Source organism: Capsella rubella, unplaced genomic scaffold (genome assembly GCF_000375325.1).
Source record: "Capsella rubella cultivar Monte Gargano unplaced genomic scaffold, Caprub1_0 scaffold_7, whole genome shotgun sequence".
In the NCBI taxonomy this organism is placed as follows: Eukaryota; Viridiplantae; Streptophyta; class Magnoliopsida; order Brassicales; family Brassicaceae; genus Capsella; species Capsella rubella.
In genome coordinates, this window is record NW_006238917.1 from 9,553,549 (window position 1) to 9,577,854 (window position 24,306).

A 24,306-nucleotide genomic window follows, 5' to 3' on the forward strand; every position below is an offset into this window, starting at 1 on the left:
AGAAAATAATCCAGGAAAAAAGCTTATAAAAGTTACTTTGTGCTCAAAGAAAGTGTACTTTTTTGAAACCCTACCTTGCTTGGTAATATGAATCATTCAAGCAGCAGTGGCAGATTTTGATCTCCAAACCAAACCAAAGCCAACATTATGTTGTTTTTCCTGAACAATGTCAATTTGATTGGTACTTTGACCGGTTCAATCTGATTGGTCAATAACTGGTTTAGATCAAAATATTCCTACCTGTGAACACATGTTTTCAAGCTATATTAGATTCTGGAATTCTGTCAATTAATTTGGTATGTCTGTTTTTTTCTTTTATTTTCTGAAGTCTACGAGTCAACTAATATATTTGTTTTCTGACAAATGGAAGTTTTAGTCTTGGTTACTAGTTTGTAAAATAATAAAACATTTAGACCTGAATTAGTTCAAAATATATATTTTGGGTTGTAAGTTATTTTTCTATCTCTGGCATTGTCAGAAAATTCAAGTTGCATCATTCCACAGTTTCAACTTCTTAAACTTACTATGTTTTGCTCGGGTTAGATTTTGATGTTGACCGGATAGATTAAGTTGTGGTAAACCGGTGGGTGTTCGCTGCAAAACTTGACCTTTTTTTGTTGGATCTTTAGTGGACTACATTTTAGGCAGTTTAACCAATAGTGACTGCATGTGTATCGTACGATCAGAACAATCATCCCATACGACAAAATATAAATTACCATTCTAAAAACAGTCCGATAACAAGGACTAAAATTCAAGGCTTAAGTCAGGAGGTGATCTTAATGGTACACTATTATAGCAACCCTGAAACCATGGCTCGAGATTGGGATTCACTGATTCAAAAGAATGCGCCATCGATCCTTAGAAAAACAATCCTACTTTTAAATTCAGTGTGACAAGTTAAATTCTTTTGCTATGTACTATAATTCCATTTTCTAGTACAAATCATTCGTTTGTGTCGGAATATATTAGTTGTTTGGTATCGTGAGAATTGGTGAAATTGGTTACTTACTCCAAGTTGGTTCAGGTGAGTGAGGATTCTTCTTCTTGGTCGTCCCAATGATTGACTCTAAATATTTTTTTTAAAAAGAGCACAAGAAAAAAAAAAGGACAGTGGAGTTGGACTCTTGTTGGACTTTACGACTCCAGCTCGACTTGGCTCCCTCTCTCCTCTCTCTCTCTTTTGAGTAATCTTCACTTTTCCCAACTGCTTCCTCTCTCACGGATCTCTCTCCGTCTGCGTAAAGACAAAGATTCATCCTTCAAGCTCCCTCCCACTCAGATCTACTCTAAAATGTACTCTTCCCTTTTTTAGGTTTTCATCACAGTTACCCAAAAACCCCAATTTTTCCTCAGATGTTGTAGCGGACATTGTTTATAGATCTAACCAACAATGGAGAACAACAATCTTGGTCTTCGTTTTCGTAAGATACTTCGTCAGCCTGTTGCTCTCCCAAAGCTCGATCCTTTGGTAATGCCCTTTCTTAGTTTCCACTTTAATTTGCTTTTTTTTTTCTTTTCTTTTATGTTTCGTTTAACCTGATTTTATTTGTTTTCTCTTTTGTTTTAGCTTGATGAGAATCTGGAACAATGGCCGCATTTGAACCAATTGGTTCAATGCTATGGCACTGAATGGGTCAAGGATGTTAATAAATATGGACATTATGAAAATACTCGACCTGATACTTTCCAGAGTCAGATTTTTGAAGGACCTGACACTGATACTGAGACTGGTAAGGATGCATTTTTTCTTTTTGCGTTTGTCAATTTTTTTGTGCTTCGGTCAACTTATTTACTTTCTTCTTCTTCAGAAATTCGTCTTGCTAGTGCTAGGAGTGCAACTATTGAGGAGGATGTAGCTAGCATATCCGGGAGGCCTTTTTCTGAATCTGGATCCTCCAAGGTGTCTTCTTGTGCTCACTTTTATTGCTCTTTTCTATATATTTCTCCTCTTTTGTTTCTTACTTTGAATTGCATGCTTAATTTTGCAGCACTTTGGGCAACCTCCCCTCCCTGCTTATGAACCAGCTTTTGACTGGGAAAATGAAAGAGCTATGATATTTGGCCAAAGAACTCCTGAATCACCTGCCGCAAGCTATTACAGGTTTTTTGCATGTCATGTTACCTCATCTTTTTTCTATATGACTTATTATCTTTGTCTGATGTATTCTTCTGTTACCTCTACTAACTACACAGCGGATTGAAGATCTCGGTCAGAGTTTTGTCTCTAGCTTTTCAGTCTGGCTTAGTTGGTGAGAACACTAACTAACTGTTACTGGGAATGCTGTCTATTTCCTGTCAATTTAGTTAGTCTAACCTCTTTAAGTTCCCTTTTCCCGCCCTTCCCTGCAGAACCATTTTTTGGCTCAATTGCATTGTACAATCAAGAGAGGAAGGAGAAACTCTCTGAGGATTTTTATTTCCATATTTTGCCGACGGAAATGCAGGATGTAAGTCATTCTTCAGAAAAAACTGTCCCCATTTCAGCTATTCCCTTCTCATAGTTATATAAAAGTTGATTAACTTTTTTACCACTTCACTTTTTTTTTTGCGAAATTGCCAACCCTTGTACATTTTCTTGTAGGCTAAACTTTCTTCTGAAAATCGTGGAGTATTTTATCTAGATGCCCCATCAGCATCAGTTTGCCTGCTTATTCAATTAGAAAAAACAGCAACAGAGGAGGGAGGCGTTACAACATCTGTCTATTCCCGTAAAGAGCCTGTAATTTCCAAAATCCTGAATTTTCACTTACTGTCTCCAGAGTCTCTTGCTCATGTGAATGCCTTGGTCTTAGGGATTGTGGCTTTCAATTTATTTGGAGTAATTTGGAGATAGCCTGTGACTTATAATGGCATATATTAGCTGTCTTTACTGTGTGTTTTGATTATATATTTTAGAGTAGTTATAGTGATAGCTGGATCTTTATATCACCATCAGTAAGTACCCTGTTATTAGCAAGTTAGTAACTAAGTTCTCTGGCCATTTGTGAATCAGGTGCACTTAACTGAGAGAGAAAAGCAAAAGTTGCAGGTCTGGTCTCGCATTATGCCTTACCGAGAGTCTTTTGCTTGGGCAGTTGTTCCACTTTTTGATAATAATATTACCACAAACAGTGGTGAATCTGCTTCCCCTAGCAGTCCTCTTGCTCCCAGTATGACTGCGTCAAGTTCCCATGATGGTATTTTTGAACCCATTGCAAAGATCACATCAGATGGAAAGCAAGGTTATTCAGGTGGAAGTTCTGTCGTAGTTGAAATATCTAATTTAAACAAAGTTAAAGAGAGTTACTCTGAAGAGTCAATTCAGGTAAGATGTTTAATTTTCAAACCCCACACAGTTGTATCATGCTCTTTATGATTGTATCTACATTACTCTGAACTTGAGATAGTGTGGAATAGTTTGCATATGTTTTGTTCAATTTGAAAATCGTATTACGTCTGTTACTTGCTAGGTACAGTTTGGTTGTTTGACATGGATGTAACAAGTAGAGTTGCATGCACAGTCTCATTAACTACATGCTTTTGTATTTAAGCAGATAATTTTCTTTTTATTTCCTATTTGAATAAATCAATTTGGTAACATTTGACAATCAGGTCATGATATTTAATTCATAAATTTTGAAAAAGAGAAGTTCCTCAATTCTTTTCCCCATCTGAAGTGTAGTTAGTAACAAGTATATTTACTAAACACATCACAAGGAAACAAGATTTGTGAGCTGTCTCTTCTTTTACTGACATACAAAAATTTGATATCCAAATTGTATTTGGTAACTTCATCGTCATATAACAGGAATGTTTTTTTATTGATATAATAACATTATACTGCATATTACTGCTTTCATCTGGAGGAAACACATATCTAAAATCCCTCTAAACTGTCTTTATCAGTTGAACATACGGCATTTCTTAATGTCCTATTGTCTAATAATTTATTCTTTGGTTTTTACAGGACCCCAAACGAAAGGTTCACAAACCTGTTAAAGGGGTTCTAAGACTGGAAATTGAGAAACATCGGAATGGACCGGGAGACTTTGAAGATCTATCTGAGAATGGAAGTATCATAAATGACTCCCTTGATCCGACTGACCGCCTCAGTGACCTGACTCTTATGAAGTGTCCCAGTTCTGGTTCTGGTGGACCCCGTAGTGGCGGTTCGAAGTGGAATTCAGAGGATGCAAAGGATGTTTCGAGAAACCTAACAAGTTCAAGTGCGACTCCTGACTTAAATTGTTATCATGTAAGCACATCAGCTTTAATATTCTTTTTACTAATTCCTTGATCTACTGCTTATAGTTTTTCTTCTGTCATTAGCTCCCATCTCTTTTCATCAGCCTATTTTTCTTCGTGGTAGTCATCCTTGACCATCATTCTACTAATCTACTTTTGAGCTAGTTACATCCTGGTGGAGTTTCCTAACTACTTGTTCCATAACTTATCTCCAGAAATTAAGGACTCGCTTAGTATAAGATTTCTGTATCACGAGGACAAAAGTACTTTTTTCTTTTTTCTTACTCTAGTTAGAAGCTGAAAAACTGTGTATAGTCCTTTGTATAATTTACTCGCAAATTGATATGTTTTTTCGTCTTGGGTTCCAGGCTTTTGATTTCTGCTCTACAACAAGAAACGAGCCTTTTCTACATCTCTTCCATTGCCTTTATGTGTATCCTGTAGCTGTTACTTTAAGTCGGAAGAGGAATCCATTTATCCGTGTAGAATTGAGAAAGGATGACACAGATGTCCGAAAACAACCACTCGAGGTAGTTTTTTTTATCGTCACCAGTCCTGGAAACAATCTGACCGTTTTCTTGACTCTAAGTTGTTTCTTACTATTGATTTGGCTAGGCAATTTATCCAAGAGAGCCTGGTGTTTCACTCCAGAAGTGGGTTCATACACAGGTTGCTGTTGGTGCTAGGGCTGCTAGCTACCATGATGAAATTAAGGTGTCTCTTCCTGCCACATGGACGCCATCACATCATCTATTATTCACCTTCTTTCATGTTGATCTCCAGACAAAGCTTGAAGCTCCAAGACCAGTAAGATTTACATAGAGTTCTGTGCTTGTTTCTCGCTGATGAATCTAGCCTCCAGTTACTAATTATTTTTTTCTTTTCAGGTTGTTGTTGGATATGCATCACTTCCGTTATCTACCTATATCCAGTATGTATATAATGTTACCCATTTGGTTTCTGGTCATTTTAGTTTCTGCTGAAAGAAGGCTTCTCTTTGAGATTTCCGTATCACTAATTGTTAGTAGATAAGCTTTTTATATGTGTGTGCGAAAGTGCTAGTATACAAAAAAAATTCAAAATTTTGCAGTATATCTTTGGTGTCAAAGTTATGTGAACAACTAGATTGCTTTTCAGTAATACCAAGCTAGGAGAAGTGTGTGGCTTATTTTAGTTTTTTCTTGTTGCTGACAGTTCGTTGATTACTAATGCAGCTCACGGTCTGATATTTCTCTACCAGTAATGAGAGAACTGGTTCCCCACTATCTGCAAGAAACCACCAAGGTATGTTCAGTATGCAAGCATCAGCGCTAGATATATTTTTGCCTGCTAAGCTGGTATAATGGTTCAAATCTGCATGGCATGTTTAATATTCAAAAGTTGGGAAAGGGACTTTATGAAAAAAAATTGTACATGAAAGAAAGATAAAGAACAGTAGGCTAGACTGTTAAGAAGGCTCTGTAGCTGATGACTAATTGAGGGATAGTCACCTACTCACCTGCAAGCATAATAAGCATAATAAACCCTTATGAAATCAACAAAGATATACTCTACCAACACATTGAGAAGTAGAACTGATTAACAGGTTTTGGCGTTGTATTAATCTAGACTTTAGGTTCTCCCATTACAATAAGGATTTAATTTGGGCAACTCCAAACTTTCCCATCCCCAGACATATACCTTTGTGCATATCCTTTCAAGAGACAACAAAGAATATAGGGTGGTTGTAGATCAGCTCTTTGGGGCATCTAGTGGTGGAAATGGCATTAAATTCTGCAGAGTGCCTGGAGAATCGTGTATAATATGGTATAGTCTAGTTATAGTGGCTGGTGCACCTGTTAATCAGTTCTCGTTCTCAACTTTGGTATAACTAGTGAGATAATTCTATATTAGGTGCCTTTTATTATTTTTACTCAAGCTTGGAATTGTGTAATAACATGCTTATATGCTTATGTATTGATCAAAGCAACATTACTTCAAACATAATTTTACAGTTATAGTCTCTGACAATTACAGGAGAGGTTGGATTATTTGGAAGATGGCAAGAATATTTTTAAGTTGCGACTGAGACTTTGTTCATCTCTTTATCCCACTAATGAACGTGTCAGGGATTTCTGTCTAGAGTATGATAGACATACCCTCCGGACAAGTCCTCCCTGGGGTTCAGAACTGTTGCAGGTATCCACAGGAGCTATGCCTCATTTGGTTTTTTTTCTCCACTGCTCTTATTAACGTTTTCTTTTTATATCTCTAAGGCAATAAACAGTTTGAAGCACGTTGATTCTACTGCCTTGCTTCAGTTTCTTTACCCAATTCTTAACATGCTCCTTCATCTCATTGGCAACGGTGGAGAAACTCTTCAGGTTTGTCAACTGAAATCTTCTAGGTTTCTTTAGCATAAACTTTTGATATAAGCATTCTTGTCTCGTATTTCTGTCCATGTGACTGCTTTGCACATCATTTACCACTAAAGTATCTTCTACTTGCTTCAGGTTGCAGCATTCAGAGCCATGGTGGATATTTTAACTCGGTATGCGTTTATTAGTGGTTAGTTTAGCTAGGTTTAATCTTGAATTTGTAAAATCGCTTGTCCAGTAAGATATATAATCTGCTCCAAATAAAAATGAAACCCAAAGGATCATGGAAAACTATTCTTAGGACATTTATATAACAAATAACGGTTAGCGTTTAGCTAAATGACCAAAGAATGTTATGTCACGATATCATTGGTCTTTAACTTTGGATGGTCTATTATCACTAGAGTTGCAATTAATGTGTTTAACTGGATATAGTACACAAACCCTTGTTCTTACTATACCTTTTAATTTGATTTTATAGGGTGCAGCAGGTGTCGTTTGATGATGCTGACCGAAATCGTTTTCTGGTCACCTATGTTGATTATTCTTTTGATGATTTTGGAGGCAATCAACCACCGGTTTATCCTGGATTAGCAACTGTATGGGGAAGTTTAGCTAGAAGCAAGGTACAATTTACAACGTTTCTGGTTGAAACTACTAGCTTATCTTTTTTTTAATGTGATATTCATTTCATTATACTTATCACCAAAATTGAGCAATCTCCATGTTACCTATTCTTTCAGCTAGCTGCTATGGATTTTCTTAATTATTTTGCTTTTGGTTGATGAACACTACTACTTACCTTACAGGCTAAAGGTTACCGGGTTGGACCTGTATATGACGATGTACTATCAATGGCATGGTTTTTCCTCGAGTTGATTGTTAAATCAATGGCACTGGAGCAGGCACGTCTCTATGATCACAATCTACCTTCAGGTATTATTGGGGTACCCTGTTTCCATTTTCTATAAAATTTATTTGTCAAGTGGACATGCAATGCTGTTTTAGAAATTTGTCTCTCCCCATTACAATGAAAGAACTGCACGATTAAATTTAACGAAGAACCTGATGACCTGTAATATGAGTGTTGTCTAGAACTTAAAAGGCCAAAAACTCAAGTAATTATTTGAAATAAAATGTCGCATATGTATCTCGACAAAAAATCGTTAAAAGTTACCCTCTGTTACAGATTGGTTGCTTTCCAAACACGAATGCCAAAGAGAGTCTCAATATACTATATATATAAGCAGCCAATCTATTGCTTAAAATAACTCGAATACAAGTTTCAGTAATGATCACTTATCATGCCACAATGTAAGATGCTTATTTAGTGGTTATAATTACATTAGACACTGTGGCCTTAGATTAATCACAGTCTATCTATTGCCCTACGGCCCCGCCCTTGTGTGTTGAGTAGTTACAGTGTGATTCAGGTATTATACGGTTACCAAGTATTGTGCTCATTTTTCCTTCTCTATCATAGGCGAGGATGTTCCACCCATGCAGCTCAAAGAAAGTGTTTTCCGATGTATCATGCAATTGTTTGATTGTCTTTTAACTGAAGTACATGAACGTTGTAAAAAGGGGTTAAGCCTGGCGAAACGTCTGAACAGCAGTTTGGCCTTCTTCTGTTATGATCTTTTATATATCATTGAGCCCTGCCAAGTCTACGAACTGGTATGTTTTTCTTTTGGTATCTTTCGGATTATCATACCTGGCAGCAACAGTTTGCATCATCTGAGTTTCTCTGGAAGTCTCCTGAAGATTTTATTTTTGGTTGAGTACAAGCATGAGCATGGTTTCAAGCATTGTTCTCTCATAAGAGTTTTTATTTACTTTTAGAAATCTGATAAATGGCTTTTTACTGGTTAGCATAGCTAATTGATCGATCATGTGCATATGTATGTTTTCAGGTGTGGAAATTGTATGCTAATCTTGTTCATAAACTCAAAAAAGTTATGCAGTAGTTTATACTGACATATTTTTGCCATCGGTAGTTAGTAGATTAGAACATGGGAATAATCTATCTTTCTAATAGTTTTGATCGTGATAATATTTATGTGTCCTTCGCGCATTCTACAGGTATCATTATACATGGACAAGTTTTCTGGTGTATGCCAATCTGTTTTACACGAATGCAAGCTTACATTTTTGCAAATTATCTCCGACCATGATCTTTTTGTAGAAATGCCTGGCAGAGACCCATCAGACAGGTACTCTCCAGTCTCCCTTAGATGCTCATTACCTGTTTATTCAGTTTTGCATTGTCAAACATTTGCCTTTTATTAGCACACTTAACCACATAGAAATAGAACATAACGAGGCCACTTCTGCAGTAAGCATATGAACTTTTTAGAAGATGCAGAAATGAGAAGCTTAAACTCAACTACAGTCTTCCATCGTCTTTTATGTGTTTGTGCATCTGCATGACTTTATTTACTCAGCTAACTCTATTTGTATGTTCTAGGAACTATTTATCATCCATATTAATACAGGAGTTATTTCTCTCCCTGGATCATGACGAGCTTCCTCTGCGGGCCAAGGTATCTTTAATTCGAAGTGTTTAAGTATAAGATACATATCATGTAAGAATATTACATTGTGAATGGTTTTCCTTTTTTGGTATCCTTTCAGGGAGCAAGAATTTTAGTGATCCTCTTATGCAAGCATGAATTTGATGTGCGGTACCAGAAAGCAGAAGATAAGCTGTATATTGCACAACTATATTTTCCTTTTGTTGGCCAGGTATGTCACGGTGGTTAAAAAGCTTGTGTAATTCCCTCAACTATTGTGTCATAGGCATCCATTATTACAGGATACTAAGAAATCAGAAATATGTGAAAAGCAGTTAAATGGTGTAGCATAATTGATTGCATGTTTTACAGTTGTAGCTAAGGTCAGCTAATAAATTTTCTGACATTTAATGTTGGTTTCTTTCTTTTGCAGATTTTAGATGAAATGCCTGTTTTTTATAACCTAAATGCTACTGAAAAGCGTGAGGTTTTAATTGGTGTGCTGCAAATTGTTCGTAATCTGGATGACACATCACTTGTCAAGGCATGGCAGCAGAGCATCGCTCGTACTAGATTGTATTTCAAACTAATGGAAGAATGCCTCATACTTTTCGAGGTTCCTCTCCGCAACCATTTCTTAAAATTTGGGAAAAGGCTAAACTATTTTATTTATCCATAGAAATATGGATACAGGTGGCCTATGGTGTCAGCATATAAGTTATCTAGTATCGACCATACTCCTTTATGTCTTTCTGTGAGATAATTTGACTTCAGCTAGTTGATTGGATGTCGTAGAAAATTTTGGAACTGCATACAGTCTAGTAGAACTTAGATTTGATGTATTACCCATAATTATTTGTATTTTTACTCCACTTTAATGTTTGACTCCTATGGTATTTGATAATGTTAAACTAAATAAAATTTCAGCACAAGAAGGCAGCTGACAGCATCCTTGGGGGAAACAATTCGCGTGGTCCTGTTAGTGAAGGAGCTGGATCACCAAAGTACTCCGAGCGACTTTCTCCTGCTATCAACAATTATCTGTCAGAGGCTTCTCGCCAAGAAGTCAGGGTGAGTTTCTAAATTTATCTTGTATGTTTGTTCCTCTCTTCTACTTTTGGTAAAAACCTAAAAGTTCACCTAGAGTTCCATTATATAATTGCTTTCTTTTGGTGGGATTCTCAAAACTAAGTTAGAAGTCCTACACTTTTTGCTTATTTTATGTTAAAACCCAGGGCCGCTCAAATGCCTTCTGATCTTTTACTGCAGCTAGAGGGAACACCTGATAATGGGTACCTGTGGCAGAGAGTTAATTCTCAGTTGGCCTCCCCTAGCCAACCTTATTCTCTAAGAGAAGCTTTAGCTCAAGCACAATCTTCACGGATTGGAGCTTCAGCCCAGGCACTAAGAGAATCGCTACACCCTATTTTGAGGCAAAAACTGGTATAGTTTTATGCTGCCTTTTTGCCTCTCCTGAATGTTACTCATCATTTTTGCTGGCATAGTTTTCAATGAGTTATTCTACTAATTGCATTCACTTTCACCAGGAACTTTGGGAAGAGAATGTAAGTGCCACTGTTAGCCTCCAGGTTTTGGAGATCACCGAAAAATTTTCATCAATGGCAGCCTCTCACAATATTGCGACGGACTATGGAAAATTGGACTGCATTACTACAATATTGACAAGTTTCTTCTCTCGAAACCAGTCATTAGCCTTCTGGAAAGCCTTCTTTCCAATTTTCAACAAAATCTTTGATCTTCATGGGGCTACACTGATGGCCAGGGAAAATGATCGCTTCTTAAAACAGATAGCCTTCCATCTCCTCCGGCTTGCTGTTTACCGCAATGACAGTGTCAGGAAAAGAGCTGTTATTGGTCTTCAAATACTAGTCAAGGTGAGTCATCTAGATTCCTGTAAAGATTTCTCTGTTTCTTGCTAGCAGGTATGAAATCAATTGCTTTGTTCTTGCAGAGCTCGCTATACTTTATGCAGACTGCTAGGCTGAGGGCTTTGCTGACCATTACACTGTCAGAACTCATGTCGGATGTCCAAGTGACTCATATGAAAACAGATAATACATTAGAAGAGAGTGGAGAGGCACGACGGCTTCAACAGTCATTAAGCGAAATGGCTGATGAAGCTAAGAGTGTCGATTTGTTGAGGGAGTGTGGTCTTCCTGATGATACACTGTTGATAATTCCTGAGAAATTTACCGAGAACCGATGGTCATGGGATGAAGTGAAACATCTTTCTGACAGCCTTGTTCTTGCTCTTGATGCCAGCCTCGGGCATGCCCTTCTGGTATGGTCTATAATCAACTTGGCATTTCGTTAAGATAGTTTTTCTGGTGTCAGTGAAGGGAGAAATGTCTTCTGTTCATCTTGTCACCCGTATTAGAGGACTTGGTTGCTAAATTGGTCCTTGCCTTCTTATGTAAAAGAAGTGTCATATTTTTTAGACTCAAATTCCTCCCCGTCAACATCTAGTTTTATCATAATCATCGAACTGATAGGTATATAAGATATCACAGGATTCAATTTCTTGTGTGTGGAAGTTGGATATTGAGACTGATGGAACTTATAAAGTGTGTCCGAGTACATCTGCATTTCTTGTCATGATCAGTGTGGTCTAATCACTTATAGGGAGACAATTTTAAGCTTATAGAGAGTAGATTCATGTCCCTCCCTTCTCTTTCCTGATATTTCCTGAAATTTGAACTTAGGAATTTTAGAGAGTTCCTAATAGTTGAGTTCAAATATTACTGTGAATGACTGTCTTGACATCACTGGTCTTAAATGAGTATCACAGGCGGGCTTGTTAACTTACACAAATTTGCCAATCCTGTTTTGTGGCATCAGTGTCATGTTTGCACCATTTCCTGTCATGTTTCTTCTTTGTTCCTATCGTGATGAAGATAAAACTATTAGACTTAACCAGTCTGTAAGTCATTCTGATTTTTTCCAATGCAAAATTCTGTCATTACAGGGATCTGTGATGGCTATGGATCGATATGCTGCAGCAGAGAGCTTCTACAAACTTGGAATGGCATTTGCTCCTGTTCCTGATCTTCACATAATGTGGTTGCTGCATCTATGTGATGCCCACCAGGAAATGCAGTCTTGGGCTGAAGCTGCACAGTGTGCTGTGGCAGTTGCAGGTGTGATAATGCAGGTAATAATATATAAATCTGGTATGTGTTTTAGTTGCACAGTGGATCATCTCTGCAGTTGGTTGGCTTTTAAGCTCTGCAGTCTTCATTCAAGTCTTCCTGTCCACTAAATAATACTCCCAGAACTTATATGCATGTTTTCGTTTTTGCCCTTGTAGGCCTTGGTGGCTAGAAATGATGGTGTGTGGAGCAAGGATCATGTGTCTTCCTTGCGTAAGATTTGCCCGATGGTAAGTGGCGAGTTTACAACAGAGGCATCTGCAGCTGAAGTCGAGGGTTATGGTGCTTCAAAGCTAACAGTTGACTCAGCCGTCAAGTATCTACAGCTTGCTAATAAGCTTTTCTCTCAAGCTGAGCTCTACCATTTTTGTGCAAGCATTTTGGAACTTGTTATTCCAGTTTACAAGAGCAGGAAGGCTTATGGGCAGTTGGCTAAGTGTCACACCCTACTTACTAATATTTACGAGTCCATTCTAGACCAAGAATCAAACCCAATCCCATTTATCGATGCTACATATTACCGGGTGGGATTTTACGGGGAAAAGTTTGGGAAGTTGGACAGGAAAGAATATGTATACCGAGAACCACGAGACGTGCGACTAGGGGATATAATGGAAAAGCTGAGCCATATTTATGAATCAAGAATGGACAGCAACCATATTCTGCACATCATTCCAGATTCGAGACAAGTGAAGGCAGAAGAATTGCAAGCAGGAGCGTGCTACCTGCAAATTACGGCTGTTGATGCTGTGATGGAAGATGAGGATCTTGGGAGCAGAAGAGAGAGAATATTTTCTCTTTCGACTGGAAGTGTTCGAGCAAGAGTGTTTGATCGCTTCTTGTTTGACACACCATTTACAAAAAATGGTAAGACACAAGGTGGATTAGAAGATCAATGGAAGAGAAGAACGGTGCTGCAAACAGAGGGTTCATTCCCTGCCCTTGTGAATAGGCTGTTGGTTACCAAATCTGAATCCCTTGAATTCTCGCCAGTGGAGAATGCAATTGGAATGATTGAAACGCGGACAACCGCCCTGAGAAATGAGCTAGAGGAACCTCGTAGCTCGGATGGGGATCACCTACCCCGGCTTCAAAGTCTGCAGAGGATTCTCCAAGGAAGTGTGGCAGTGCAGGTGGGTTTTCTCCCATAATATTTGTTACAGATAGTGTTGTAAAATGTAGAAATGCTTATCTTATGCCTTTTCCATGGAAATATGCAGGTGAATAGTGGGGTGTTGAGCGTGTGCACAGCTTTCTTATCAGGAGAGCCTGCAACTAGATTGCGTTCGCAGGAACTGCAGCAACTGATAGCGGCACTGCTTGAATTCATGGCAGTTTGTAAGCGAGCCATTAGGGTTCACTTTAGATTAATTGGAGAAGAAGATCAGGAATTCCATACGCAGCTTGTCAATGGATTTCAGTCTCTCACTGCAGAACTCTCACATTACATTCCTGCAATCTTGTCCGAACTTTAGAATCTTTTTGTCAGGTTTTTTTCCTTGCTATGAGTTTTATGCTTTTTTGCTTCCACTATTGGCTTGGCTGTATGTTTTAATCATTTCTTTGTTGTTTCGCTTATATGTTATATGGGTTTTATTTTTAGAATTTCTGTCCAAACAAGAACGAGACCCATCGATTAAAATTTTGAGAGTGATAAACATATAAGAGAGTCAATTCGGTAAATGAAAGAAAAACTCTAAGCAAGAGTCAAGAGTGTCCCAAACCTTCATATATATAATTAAAGTGCCACGTCATCACTGTTTTACATTTGAACCCAAAAAAAAAACATTTACATAATTTTATTAGAATTCTCCGCTCAGATCAGATCAGATGAGCCATGGAAACAGCGTCGTCGAGAGTAGAATTGATTATCAAAGGCAACTTACCGGAGGTCCCGTCTCAGTATATTCAGCCACCGGAAGCTCGTCCTAATCTCCATCACACCGGCGATGCAGCTTCAATCCCAACCGTCGACCTCTCGACCTCCGATTCCGCGAGAGAAGCCATCGGTGACGCTTGTCGCAACTGGGGAGCCTTCCACGTGATCAACCATGGCGTTCCTATTCATCTCCTTGATCGGATGAGGTCTTTGGGTCTCTCTTTCTTCCGAGACTCTCCCATGGAAGAGAAGCTCCGATACGCCTGCGATTCTTCCTCCGCCGCATCCGAAGGTTACGGCAGCCGTATGTTGCTAGGTACTAAAGACGACGTCGTTTTGGACTGGAGAGACTACTTTGATCACCACACTTTCCCTCTCTCTCGCCGTAACCCTTCTCGTTGGCCGATTCATCCTCCTGACTACAGGTTCCTGCTTTTGATTCATCTCTTCATTCTGACAAAAATGTTTCACCTTTCTCTAAATTGATTGTATTGGATTGGAATTGGTAGGCAAGTAGTGGGACAATATGGTGATGAGATGAAGAAACTGGCTCAGATGCTATTAGGGGTAATCTCAGAGAGTTTGGGTCTTCCTTGTTCATCTATAGAAGAAGCTGTTGGAGAAATCTATCAGAACATCACTGTGAGCTATTACCCTCCTTGTCCTCAGCCTGAGCTCACTCTTGGTCTTCAGTCCCATTCCGACATGGGTGCTATTACTCTCTTGATTCAAGATGATGTTGGAGGTCTCCAGCTTTACAAGGATGACCAATGGCTCACTGTTCCTCCTCTCTCTGATGCTATTCTCGTTCTTGTGGCCGATCAGACCGAGGTTTCTATTCTATTGATTGAGGTCATTGAAAAAATTAAGCTAGAGAAGCCTCTGACATGTCTCTTCTTATCCTTTGTGCAGATCATAACCAATGGGATATACAAAAGTGCTCAACATAGAGCCGTAACTAATGCGAATCGGGCGAGGTTATCAGTCGCAACCTTTCATGATCCCTCCAAGACTGCAAGGATAGCACCAGTTTCTCAACTCTCACCACCGTCTTACAAGGAAGTTGTGTATGGTCAGTATGTTTCTTCCTGGTACTCCAAAGCCCCTGAGGGTAAACGAAACCTCGATGCTCTCCTCTGCTAATCTTATCTTCGTTCACTGGCCGTCGTTTTTATTGTTCTCAAGTTTATGCTAGTGAGTGTGTGAATTTCAATTGCCTCGACACAAAGTTGTTTCACAATAATTTGTTATGATTATTGTTTACAACACAAGACATAAACATTGGCTGTAAAAACTCATGATATATAAATAAACCGAATGAAATTTTGGCCCAACGTTTTCAGTAGTAGAATTCTTTGAAGTTTCAATAACGCCCTATGTTTTGCTTTACACAAACAAAACTAAATGCAAAGATTTGAGAACATAATGGGAGGTCCTTGCAAAGCCGTATGCTCATCTATTTATATTGCATGAAAATTATCAGACTACATTTGCTACCAACCCGACGACAAACTCAGATCAACTGAATTGATGATATGAATCAATCATAAATACGATCCTTCGATCAATGATCATATCTAAATGCAACTGAAAATTGTTTAGAAACAAAAATGGCAAGCATATATGTACCTCACATCAACAAGCAGAGTGATATTTCAACCAAGGTAAACTATATCTAAACAGCGTCGATTAAACAGATTCCAGCTCTCACCAACATGTGTCAGAGTATATTCAGCCGAGTCTTAAATTTCCTCACCTGCTAAAGCCAGTATCAAACGTTCAGCTACATTGCTAACAAAGGCATCATTAAGTAACGCTGAAGAAACACACACAAAGCAAAGAACCTGCGTTGTTACTTGTTGCAGTTCCCCACAAGCTGCTTGTAAGGCTAAGACACCAGAAGTTCATCAAAATTACCGAAATGCCTGGGAGCTGAACAATCATTACTTTCCACTTTTTGATGGTCCATCTTTACCTGCAAGAGTGAAAGTGAAACACCTGCAACAGTACTATCTCAGACTTCCCCTCAAGAAAGATAGGGAATGAACTTACCAACGGATGTATGGCTGCAGATAGTATAGGAAAATCAGAACATAAGATCATATTGGCATCTTTGACTCTAAAATCTATATTACCATTACATTATAGAGTGAAAAACTTTTCTCTTGGGTTCAGAAAATGACATGAATCTCAAGAAATGAATTCAGATACCTGAAAGTAGAATTTGTCTAATGGGGTTAACACTAAATCTTGAACTCTATACAATTACTAAAAACAATCAGCGTACGTTGAGAACATGTATCATCCGAGGGGACAACTCATGAAATACACATCCACTTGACATAGAACCATGATCAGAAAGTCCTTGGAATTCCCCCGGCAAGAGGAGAGAAGATGCTTCACTCATACCTTCCAATATAGCAAGACCAAATTCTTCATCATATCAGGTTAGTGCGAAAAACTTGTCTCTGCCAATCTTTAGGTATGAGAAAATATCATGGGAAAACTCTCTTTTCGATGAGACATCTGCTTCTTTGAGATAACCTTCCTCATAAAATGAGCAATGATATGTGGTTTCTACAAAGGGGCTTTGCCATCGCAGCCGATACCAACCAACTTCCATTGGCCATGACTGTAGACCCCATTGGTCATCAACTTTTTGGAACTGGAGCTATCACCATATGCTTGTCAACTTGTTTGTCCACAAAGTCACGAATCTGTACACATATTAATCAAATGAAGTGACTATCAATCAGAGACTGTTCTAAAATAGATACACCTATTTACTGATATTTACTATACAAACCTGTGCCCAAGATTATTAATCACAAGAAAAAAATCCCACATTTCGGCTACACCAGAGAGATGGATAAACTAAAAACTTAAGAGGCAATAACTGAGGAAAAGGAAACTCTGATTATTTGAAGCTTTTACAAACCTTGTTTTTCCGCTTTGAGTCGAGGAATTGCTGAACAGCCATGGCTTTCTCCACATCTGTTGTATGTTGCATAACCTGATATATACACAAGAGTTTCAGAAGACTCGTTTTCTAAATTAAGGAAGAAACAAGAATCACAATATACTAGTTAATTTTGAAGAGAAAAAAATCACAAAGTTACAAACCTTTGTTGCTGTCTTCTTCATTATTGACTTGTATACATCTCTATCAATTTTCTTGGCTTTATACGGGGTCATAAGCAACGATGCAACAAAATCTACAACCCCCTGTTTCAAACGATCTGCACTCCGGATATGAGTTTTATGTGACTCTTTATTTACTGTCACCTGTGACACAGAACCTTCATTCGCTCGTTGGTCATGCTTCCAACTAGGAGGGCCTGTTGAACATGCAATCGAATCTTCGTCATCCTTAATATGCAAAGTACGATTGAAAAATTCAGGATCAGCGGCAGCAGCTTGAGATTGCCATCTATCTATAGCCTGAGAATCCTTGAAACCATCACTACTACCACCAGTATCAACCCATGCGCCAGTTAAGAAACTGGTATCCGCTGCCCCACTTTCTCCAGAATATTCTCTGAACTTCGAATGAGATACAAGCTCATTCGAATGGCTACGCTGAGAATAGTTATCGCCGGGAATCCTTGAATTGTCAAGGTCAAGACAGGAGGCAGGAAAATCATACCAGTCCCGAACTTTGCAGTTCCTCGAGTCTATCTCTGACATACAATCTTGTCTTCCTAAGACATTGCCTGGAAACTTTTTCCTGAAATCAGATTCGTCCATCTTTGCATACTGCTCACGCCTGGCAAACTTATGAAACGAGGGAATCTTAGGAAGCTGCAATGAAGTATTATGATAGGCCTCAGAAAATGCCTGCAAGACAAGAACATATAATTTATTTGTTAACAAACAAATAAAGAGAGAGATGACTTAAAAAGCCCATTTCCGCCCTAGAGAAAATTAAAACATTCAGCAAGCATCCATCAATGCATTTCATTAATTTGGAGATTACAAAATCTTGCCTTTGCAGCTGCTTCTGCTGCTGCACGAGCTGCCTCAGCTTCAGCGAACACAGCCTTCTCTTCCTCTGACATATGTAGCTGGTTGTCTTGAAGCTCTCCATCTGTTTTCCCATCTTTACCATTACTCAGCTTTCCCTTACTGTCTGTGTCCGCATTATTCAGTTTTCTTCTTAGTCTGGAGGTATTTGTAGTATTCACTTGTCTCGATGATTTCTTTGCACTATTAGCTTTTTCTTTCCGGTATAGTTCCAGCCACACATTAACAAGCTGACTTGCAATCGCGCGGATATCACGGCTAGTGTGTGCACAAACCTTTTCTTTCACAGTCTTCCCAATGCCTGCATTACAAAGTGGAAAGTAGCCAACTTAGAGACAGAAAACAGGGCTAAAATCATGAAACAGATAGCACATGATATCGAGTCTTAAGACAGAACTGACTGCACGTGATATAAGAGGTTAGGGGCAGAAAGTGCACTTGGAAGAAGTAACCAATACCTGAGAGCCTCACGGCAAAGAGATCACTCGTAACTCGAACAAGAATATGTACACAGTGACGTAAAAGCTGCGTTCCATTCTTCCCCATCGAATCCTAATAGAAAATTTGAAATAAGCCAAGGAAAGTTGTATTCTGTGCTTTGGGATAAGAAACTATCTCACTAGCTTACCAGTATCCAAGTGTTCAGCACCGCAAGCCCCTCTTTTGTACCTGCAAAGGATTTCAAGGTTTCACCAGGTAGACTAAGCAACTCCTTGGCTAAATGCAAACGTCCAACAGTTGTTTTAGCAGAGAAGAACATGTTCCGAAGCAACGATTGCCTGGCCAGCACATTAGACAGCTCAACAACTTCAAGCCTCTTTATTAGGTCTCTGACTTCATCCCTTACTGGGACAGATTTCCTTTGCGCTTTTTCTAGTGTTTCTATTTCGGCTGTGTAATCATTTCCACTTCTAAGTATATCAATTATACGCACAGCTTCCCGGACTCCAGTCATCATTGCACCACCAACAGTATCAGGATGTTCTTTGCATGTTGCCTCACCAGCAAAAAACAAACAATTCTGAACAGGCCTTCCCAATACATCATAATCTTCGCCAGAAGCACCAATAGCAACATATGAGTAGGCACCATAACTGTAGGGATCGTTGCCCCAATCAGTAACTACCGAGGCAACAGGATCAGGAACCAGATCCCCACCAAAAAGCTTACGAAGAACCATCATTGCATGGTTCACGTGCTCAGACTTACTCTTGTTTGTATATTCAAAAGCAGCTTTCCCAACAACCAAAGCTATTAGGACAGGAGCGCCAACAGTTTTTTTGACATTCCAAAACATAAAGCACTCACCTCTTAGATCTGTTTCCTCAGCTGTTGCCCCAAAATAATCAACACTATCATCCCAAAATACATTTGGGAACTCCAACACAACTTTATTTAGAACTCCAAACCCAAGTTGTTTGATTGACGAATATTTCCAGTCTGGTAAGGGTGGTGAAAACTTAATAGTTTCTGCTTTCAAGCATCCTAGAGGAACAGTTACCAGAACAGCATCTCCAAAATACTCACATCCATTTGATGTACTAACTCTGACTTTATGCTTGCTGTTATGCATGGGTGATACATCAGAGGCGTAAGATACCTCAGAAACTATTTTATTCAAGTGAATGTCAAGTCCTTCTGCAAGCGACTCAACAACTCGACTATAGCCACCCTTAATCATAGCATGTGGCCCTCCAAAACCGCCATAAAACTCATCTTGATTCCAATGAGGAAGCGAAACTTCCTTGAGGACAGCAGCGCAACCATATTCTGTGTGAGCAAAATGCCAATTCATAACTCTTCGCTCCAAAGGATTCAAAAAATCATCATCTAAGCTTTCATCCTTCGTAACGGGACCACTGATGCCTGTTTTTGAGCAGGAAGTATCAATTGAATTGACAAACCCAATTTTTTCAATGTTCACCTTGTCATGTGGCATTCTCAGCCGTTGAAGGCCAAATTCTAAACCATCCTCGAGGGACATTTTATTTGCTCTTTCCTTGCCTATTTCCTCAACAAGTAAATCCACATCATCAATTAGACTGTTGAACTCTGCTTGTAGAGCATCGTCTAATTCTGCAGGAACCTTTTCCCCTGTTACAGTATCATAAAGAGGACAGAATCCATGCAACACGCTCAACTCCAGACCTAATTGGTTACAGACCAATACCGAAGGATCTGGCATTCTTTCAGATGGCACATCAGCCTCAATGCCTGTAATTATGCTAGCCCCAAGATCCACAGGAACTGAAAGAGAAGACCGGTCTGTAAATACACGACCACCTACTCTACTCCTTGCCTCAAGAATGGTGACAGAAAAACCCTGGCGCTGTAAATGACGTGCTGCTGTTAATCCAGCAGGACCAGCTCCAATTACTATAACTTTCTTCTCATCTTTAACCTCACATTGAACCCAGTCCCTTCCTCTCGTTTGATTACTATTTGCAGACGAGAGTGTGCTAGAGAAAGCAGGTTTCACTACTGAAAATGTTTCAGGATGCTTTTCAATCTTAGATGATGTATCATCCTGTAAAGCATTTATGCTTACAGAATGTTTGCAATCATCAACAATGTCTTCCTCGCATGTTTTGCTGGTAGATCCCAGCATTTCTGAGGTCGCACATCCTACCAGATCCCTTTCATCACTTTGGAGAGCACATTTCTTACCCTCACTAGTTGATTCAACAGCTTTGACCTGACCAAGGATAAAAGCAACTCCCTCTTCAGAATCTGCAACAGAAGCCATTGAACTTTCTTCACGCTTTTTCCCTTGGTGGAGATCGTAGTCTTCATTAGTCGAAGATCCCACCTTCCCCTTCACAGATGAAATTCCAGCATTTATATAACCCTGTCAAAAAAAACACCATTGCACATGTGGTATATAAGAAACCAGCACCCATTCTCCTTTCAATAATGTTACAAATAAATAACAAGATAGGAAAACACAAATAAAGCAACATCAGACTTACTCTCTGATCAAGAAATTTATAGACTTCTCTGATAAGGGAAGCCGATGGCAATTCACTCTCAGAAGGGCCACTGGTAATACCACACTCAGTGACAGGTAAGATTCGACTGACATTTTTACTCCACAAGCCTAAGATATAATTCCTGTATAACAACAGATATCAGTTCAAATCTATCAAAATACCATTAAGGTCTTCAGGATCCCGAATGAAACAAAAAAAAATTGAGAACACAAAATGGACATTACAACAACTTTAAAAATTCTTGAATTTCATTGCAACAATACAGTAAGTATTCAAGGTTTCCAACAAATGAAGAAGGTGAAAATGGGATTGACATCTTAAGAAAAATACATTCTATACAAGAAAAGAAACACTGAAACCACGTATTTGAATACATACAGCAACAAAAAAGGAAACTAACCTGCAAACTAGGTACTCCTGATGGCTTCCTTTGCGCTTCAACACCTCTTTAAGTATAATCTTCTCAATTGGACTTACTGACTGGGCTTTAAGTCCAGCTGTCACCGCAGCTGCTCTACCAATTTCAGTTTCCTTGGGAATAGATGGAACAAAATCACACTTGTCGCTTCCTTTAAAGGACTTGTCACTTTGACAATCAAGAAAGCCTTGCTCATTCTCCCAATTCATGTCTCCTTCATACACCATGTTTCCTAGCTTACGCTTTCTAACAATACGCTCTGGGCGTGGCAAGGTGGATGGCTTGCCAGAATTAGGTAATGAAATTGCATCACCTCGGAAATTTTCATCATCACAGGGAGTTAATGAAACCGGGGAAGCTTCAGCAGTTCCATTTTCTAGAGTATTAACTTGAATACCACTTCCATCTGAAGCTGGATCTCTCAAGTGTCTGTGCTGATCAGGAGCAATGACTGCAACTTCTGTTTTATCAGTAGGAGAATAAACTTCGCCATGGACATCTGCCATGGGAACAGACACCCTAGATAGCTCCAGAACCTTCTCCGACAATGGCCTTTCAGATTCCTCATCTGTAATTTGATGAATGACATCTGCTTCCTTCTTGCTGGATACTGACATGGGTATTACTACTTTTCCATGAACGGGAGAGGTTGCCTCATCCTTACCATTAAACTTATGCAGGAGGGTTCCAGTTTCTGAAACACACTTTTGAATAGAATTAGAAGCACCGTTTTCCGAGATGTAATCCACTCTTTTATTATTCGTGCCAGAATCTAAGAGAGCCCTATGACTGTAACATTCTATCGCTGAATCAACCATCTTCTTGACAGATTTGTTACTCAAACCATCCCCAAGTAATACATTCTGCACCTCGTTTGTGTTGCCTTCCTCAATTGGGTTCAGCTTACAATTTATTACAGTATCAGTAGGAGGTACACCCTCGTGGTTCCTAGTCCCTGGGGTTCCAAATCCAACACATTTCTTGTTGCCCTTCAATCGCTTCCTAAAACTGGCTAAGGTGTCATCCATATCTTCAGAATCCTTGTCCAAAGCACTCAGTTTCTTCTCCAGAGACTGTATATGCCTTCGTTTACCAGTACTTTCTGTCTCAACCTTATTCTTCTTGGAACTTTTATGCTTCATAACCTCTAAAAGAGATCCGATAGGTTCATCATCATCAGCATCATCGTCAAACTGAAAAATCTTAGATCCTCTCTTGGAAGCAGGTTTCCTCCCCTTACCATCCATATTTATCTTCTTATTGCTTACACCCAATCTCAATTCCAATGCAAACTATCTAAAGGACTAAAATTTGAACAAAAGTTTCGCCTGCCTAAGCTTCTCACCTGAAAAATTAACCCCGTATATCACAAACAGAAGAAAAAAACCTTCAAAATCAACCTAGAAAAATGTGGCTAACCAGTAAGAAGATGAACGCCAACTTAACAACTTACCTTGATAGATACACAAGTCTGTTCTTATCAAGATGTGTCCTTGGTGGGCGGGTTCTGAAAGATGTCGCCTTTTCAAATTCGCCAAGGGAAGTTTTAAAACAGCAAATTTTAGGGTTTTCTAGCAGAGTGAGCTCGAAACCTAAAAAACCAGAGTAAGACGGAAACGAAATGAGCAACGGCCGAGACGATTCGTGGCAATCACATACATAAAACAGAAATGATAACACAGAGATGGATACTGATGCAAAAAGCTTGAATTAGTGGGTAGAGAAAGGGAGCTACTTGTGAAGAGAGGGAGAGAGAGAGAGAGGTAAAAGAAAAAAACTGGATTTAGGGTTTAGAAAACCCCCATTCGATAGGAGATTGATGATACAGGAATCCAAATTGAAAATACCTGCAGTAGCCAAAGAGCCTTTTTTTTTATCTTCGTCGAGATCTCAGAAGCCAAGCTTCATTCATAAAATGTTCAAAACAAAAACAAAAAAAAAAAAAAAACCCAAACGAACATGGTGAAAAGCTAAATTAGGAAATCAACTGATTAAAGAAGAGAGTATTGCGACGTACCCCAATCAGAAACGCTTCTAAACGCCGCGTTTAGATTGTATCGCCTGCGGATGAAAAAATAAAAAAAAGTTAAGAGACGAGGATGCTTACGTTAGCATTCACCATGACCGTACGGCGTACGACGAAGGACAACAACACAACATGTGTCAACCTTGTGTGTAAAAAAACTCACATTTTGATAACCCAAGTCACATAACATTTTGATAGATTAATTACATACAAAACAACTTAATAATCCATTTCCTTCAAATTTAAATATACTTTACCGATGATGTGAAACTCAAATCAACACTCCGAAATTGGAATTTGGATGACTCTCAACAATCTGATGAAGCAACCATAAGATGGCAATACATATATATTGCACAAGAAAAAATGATATTTAATATGTATCTAGCAAAAGTATTCAACTTTTTTACATTTAGTGAAATTATTGACTTACCTTGATTAATAACCAAAAACACTAATAAATATTTATTTTGTTAGTATATTTGAGTGGTATTTCAAATTTTTATCTCCATTTCTGCATACTTTGACCGATATTTTAGGTTAGTATTTATGAGTGATTTTATAGATTATACACTTTTCATTTTTTAAATTTAAGAAAAGAAAGATTTAATATGTGGGAAAAGGTTTTTAGTGACAAAAAAGCCTCAAAACCTCCTCATTCAAAGCCTAATTTTTAATTTTTCCATTCATTATGATCCAAATT

At 38.7% G+C, this 24,306-nt stretch overlaps 3 protein-coding genes across 10 annotated transcripts; 2 read left to right on the top strand and 1 right to left on the bottom strand.

Moving 5' to 3' along the window:
- The first annotated feature begins 1,104 nt into the window (after nucleotides 1-1,104).
- On the top strand, nucleotides 1,105-13,872 carry LOC17878767 (guanine nucleotide exchange factor SPIKE 1). Its single transcript, XM_006282460.2, has 30 exons — nucleotides 1,105-1,471; nucleotides 1,571-1,733; nucleotides 1,812-1,903; nucleotides 1,992-2,104; nucleotides 2,197-2,252; nucleotides 2,353-2,450; nucleotides 2,585-2,722; nucleotides 2,996-3,307; nucleotides 3,950-4,237; nucleotides 4,596-4,757; nucleotides 4,843-5,034; nucleotides 5,115-5,158; nucleotides 5,442-5,511; nucleotides 6,244-6,405; nucleotides 6,483-6,590; nucleotides 6,720-6,757; nucleotides 7,066-7,210; nucleotides 7,394-7,520; nucleotides 8,068-8,261; nucleotides 8,667-8,797; nucleotides 9,052-9,127; nucleotides 9,219-9,329; nucleotides 9,531-9,713; nucleotides 10,025-10,168; nucleotides 10,367-10,540; nucleotides 10,645-10,992; nucleotides 11,070-11,399; nucleotides 12,084-12,269; nucleotides 12,426-13,400; nucleotides 13,488-13,872. The coding sequence occupies exons 1-30, from the start codon at nucleotides 1,394-1,396 to the stop codon at nucleotides 13,740-13,742; spliced, it is 5,493 nt and encodes a 1,830-aa protein (XP_006282522.1). The 5' UTR covers nucleotides 1,105-1,393; the 3' UTR covers nucleotides 13,743-13,872.
- Nucleotides 13,873-14,049: 177 nt separating this feature from the next.
- Nucleotides 14,050-15,480, top strand: LOC17880246 (probable 2-oxoglutarate-dependent dioxygenase ANS). The gene is made up of 3 exons (XM_023777879.1): nucleotides 14,050-14,571; nucleotides 14,656-14,977; nucleotides 15,059-15,480. Exons 1-3 carry the CDS (start codon nucleotides 14,105-14,107, stop codon nucleotides 15,287-15,289), a joined length of 1,020 nt encoding a protein of 339 aa, XP_023633647.1. The 5' UTR covers nucleotides 14,050-14,104; the 3' UTR covers nucleotides 15,290-15,480.
- A 186-nt stretch (nucleotides 15,481-15,666) lies between these two features.
- On the bottom strand, nucleotides 15,667-23,518 carry LOC17879937 (lysine-specific histone demethylase 1 homolog 3). 8 transcript variants are annotated; one of them, XM_023777878.1, is made up of 13 exons: nucleotides 23,425-23,518; nucleotides 23,031-23,169; nucleotides 21,560-22,922; nucleotides 21,139-21,280; nucleotides 18,798-21,017; nucleotides 18,628-18,721; nucleotides 18,133-18,470; nucleotides 17,270-17,983; nucleotides 17,085-17,159; nucleotides 16,358-16,863; nucleotides 16,199-16,212; nucleotides 15,991-16,121; nucleotides 15,667-15,902 (listed from the first exon to the last, which is right to left on the bottom strand). In XM_023777878.1, exons 3-10 carry the CDS (start codon nucleotides 22,822-22,824, stop codon nucleotides 16,798-16,800), a joined length of 4,914 nt encoding a protein of 1,637 aa, XP_023633646.1. In that variant the 5' UTR covers nucleotides 22,825-22,922; nucleotides 23,031-23,169; nucleotides 23,425-23,518; the 3' UTR covers nucleotides 15,667-15,902; nucleotides 15,991-16,121; nucleotides 16,199-16,212; nucleotides 16,358-16,797. The 8 variants fall into 8 exon arrangements, with proteins under 8 accessions (XP_023633646.1, XP_023633644.1, XP_023633643.1 ...); XM_023777876.1 differs by having other exon boundaries at nucleotides 16,199-16,272; XM_023777875.1 differs by having other exon boundaries at nucleotides 15,991-16,212.
- Nucleotides 23,519-24,306: the final 788 nt, after the last annotated feature.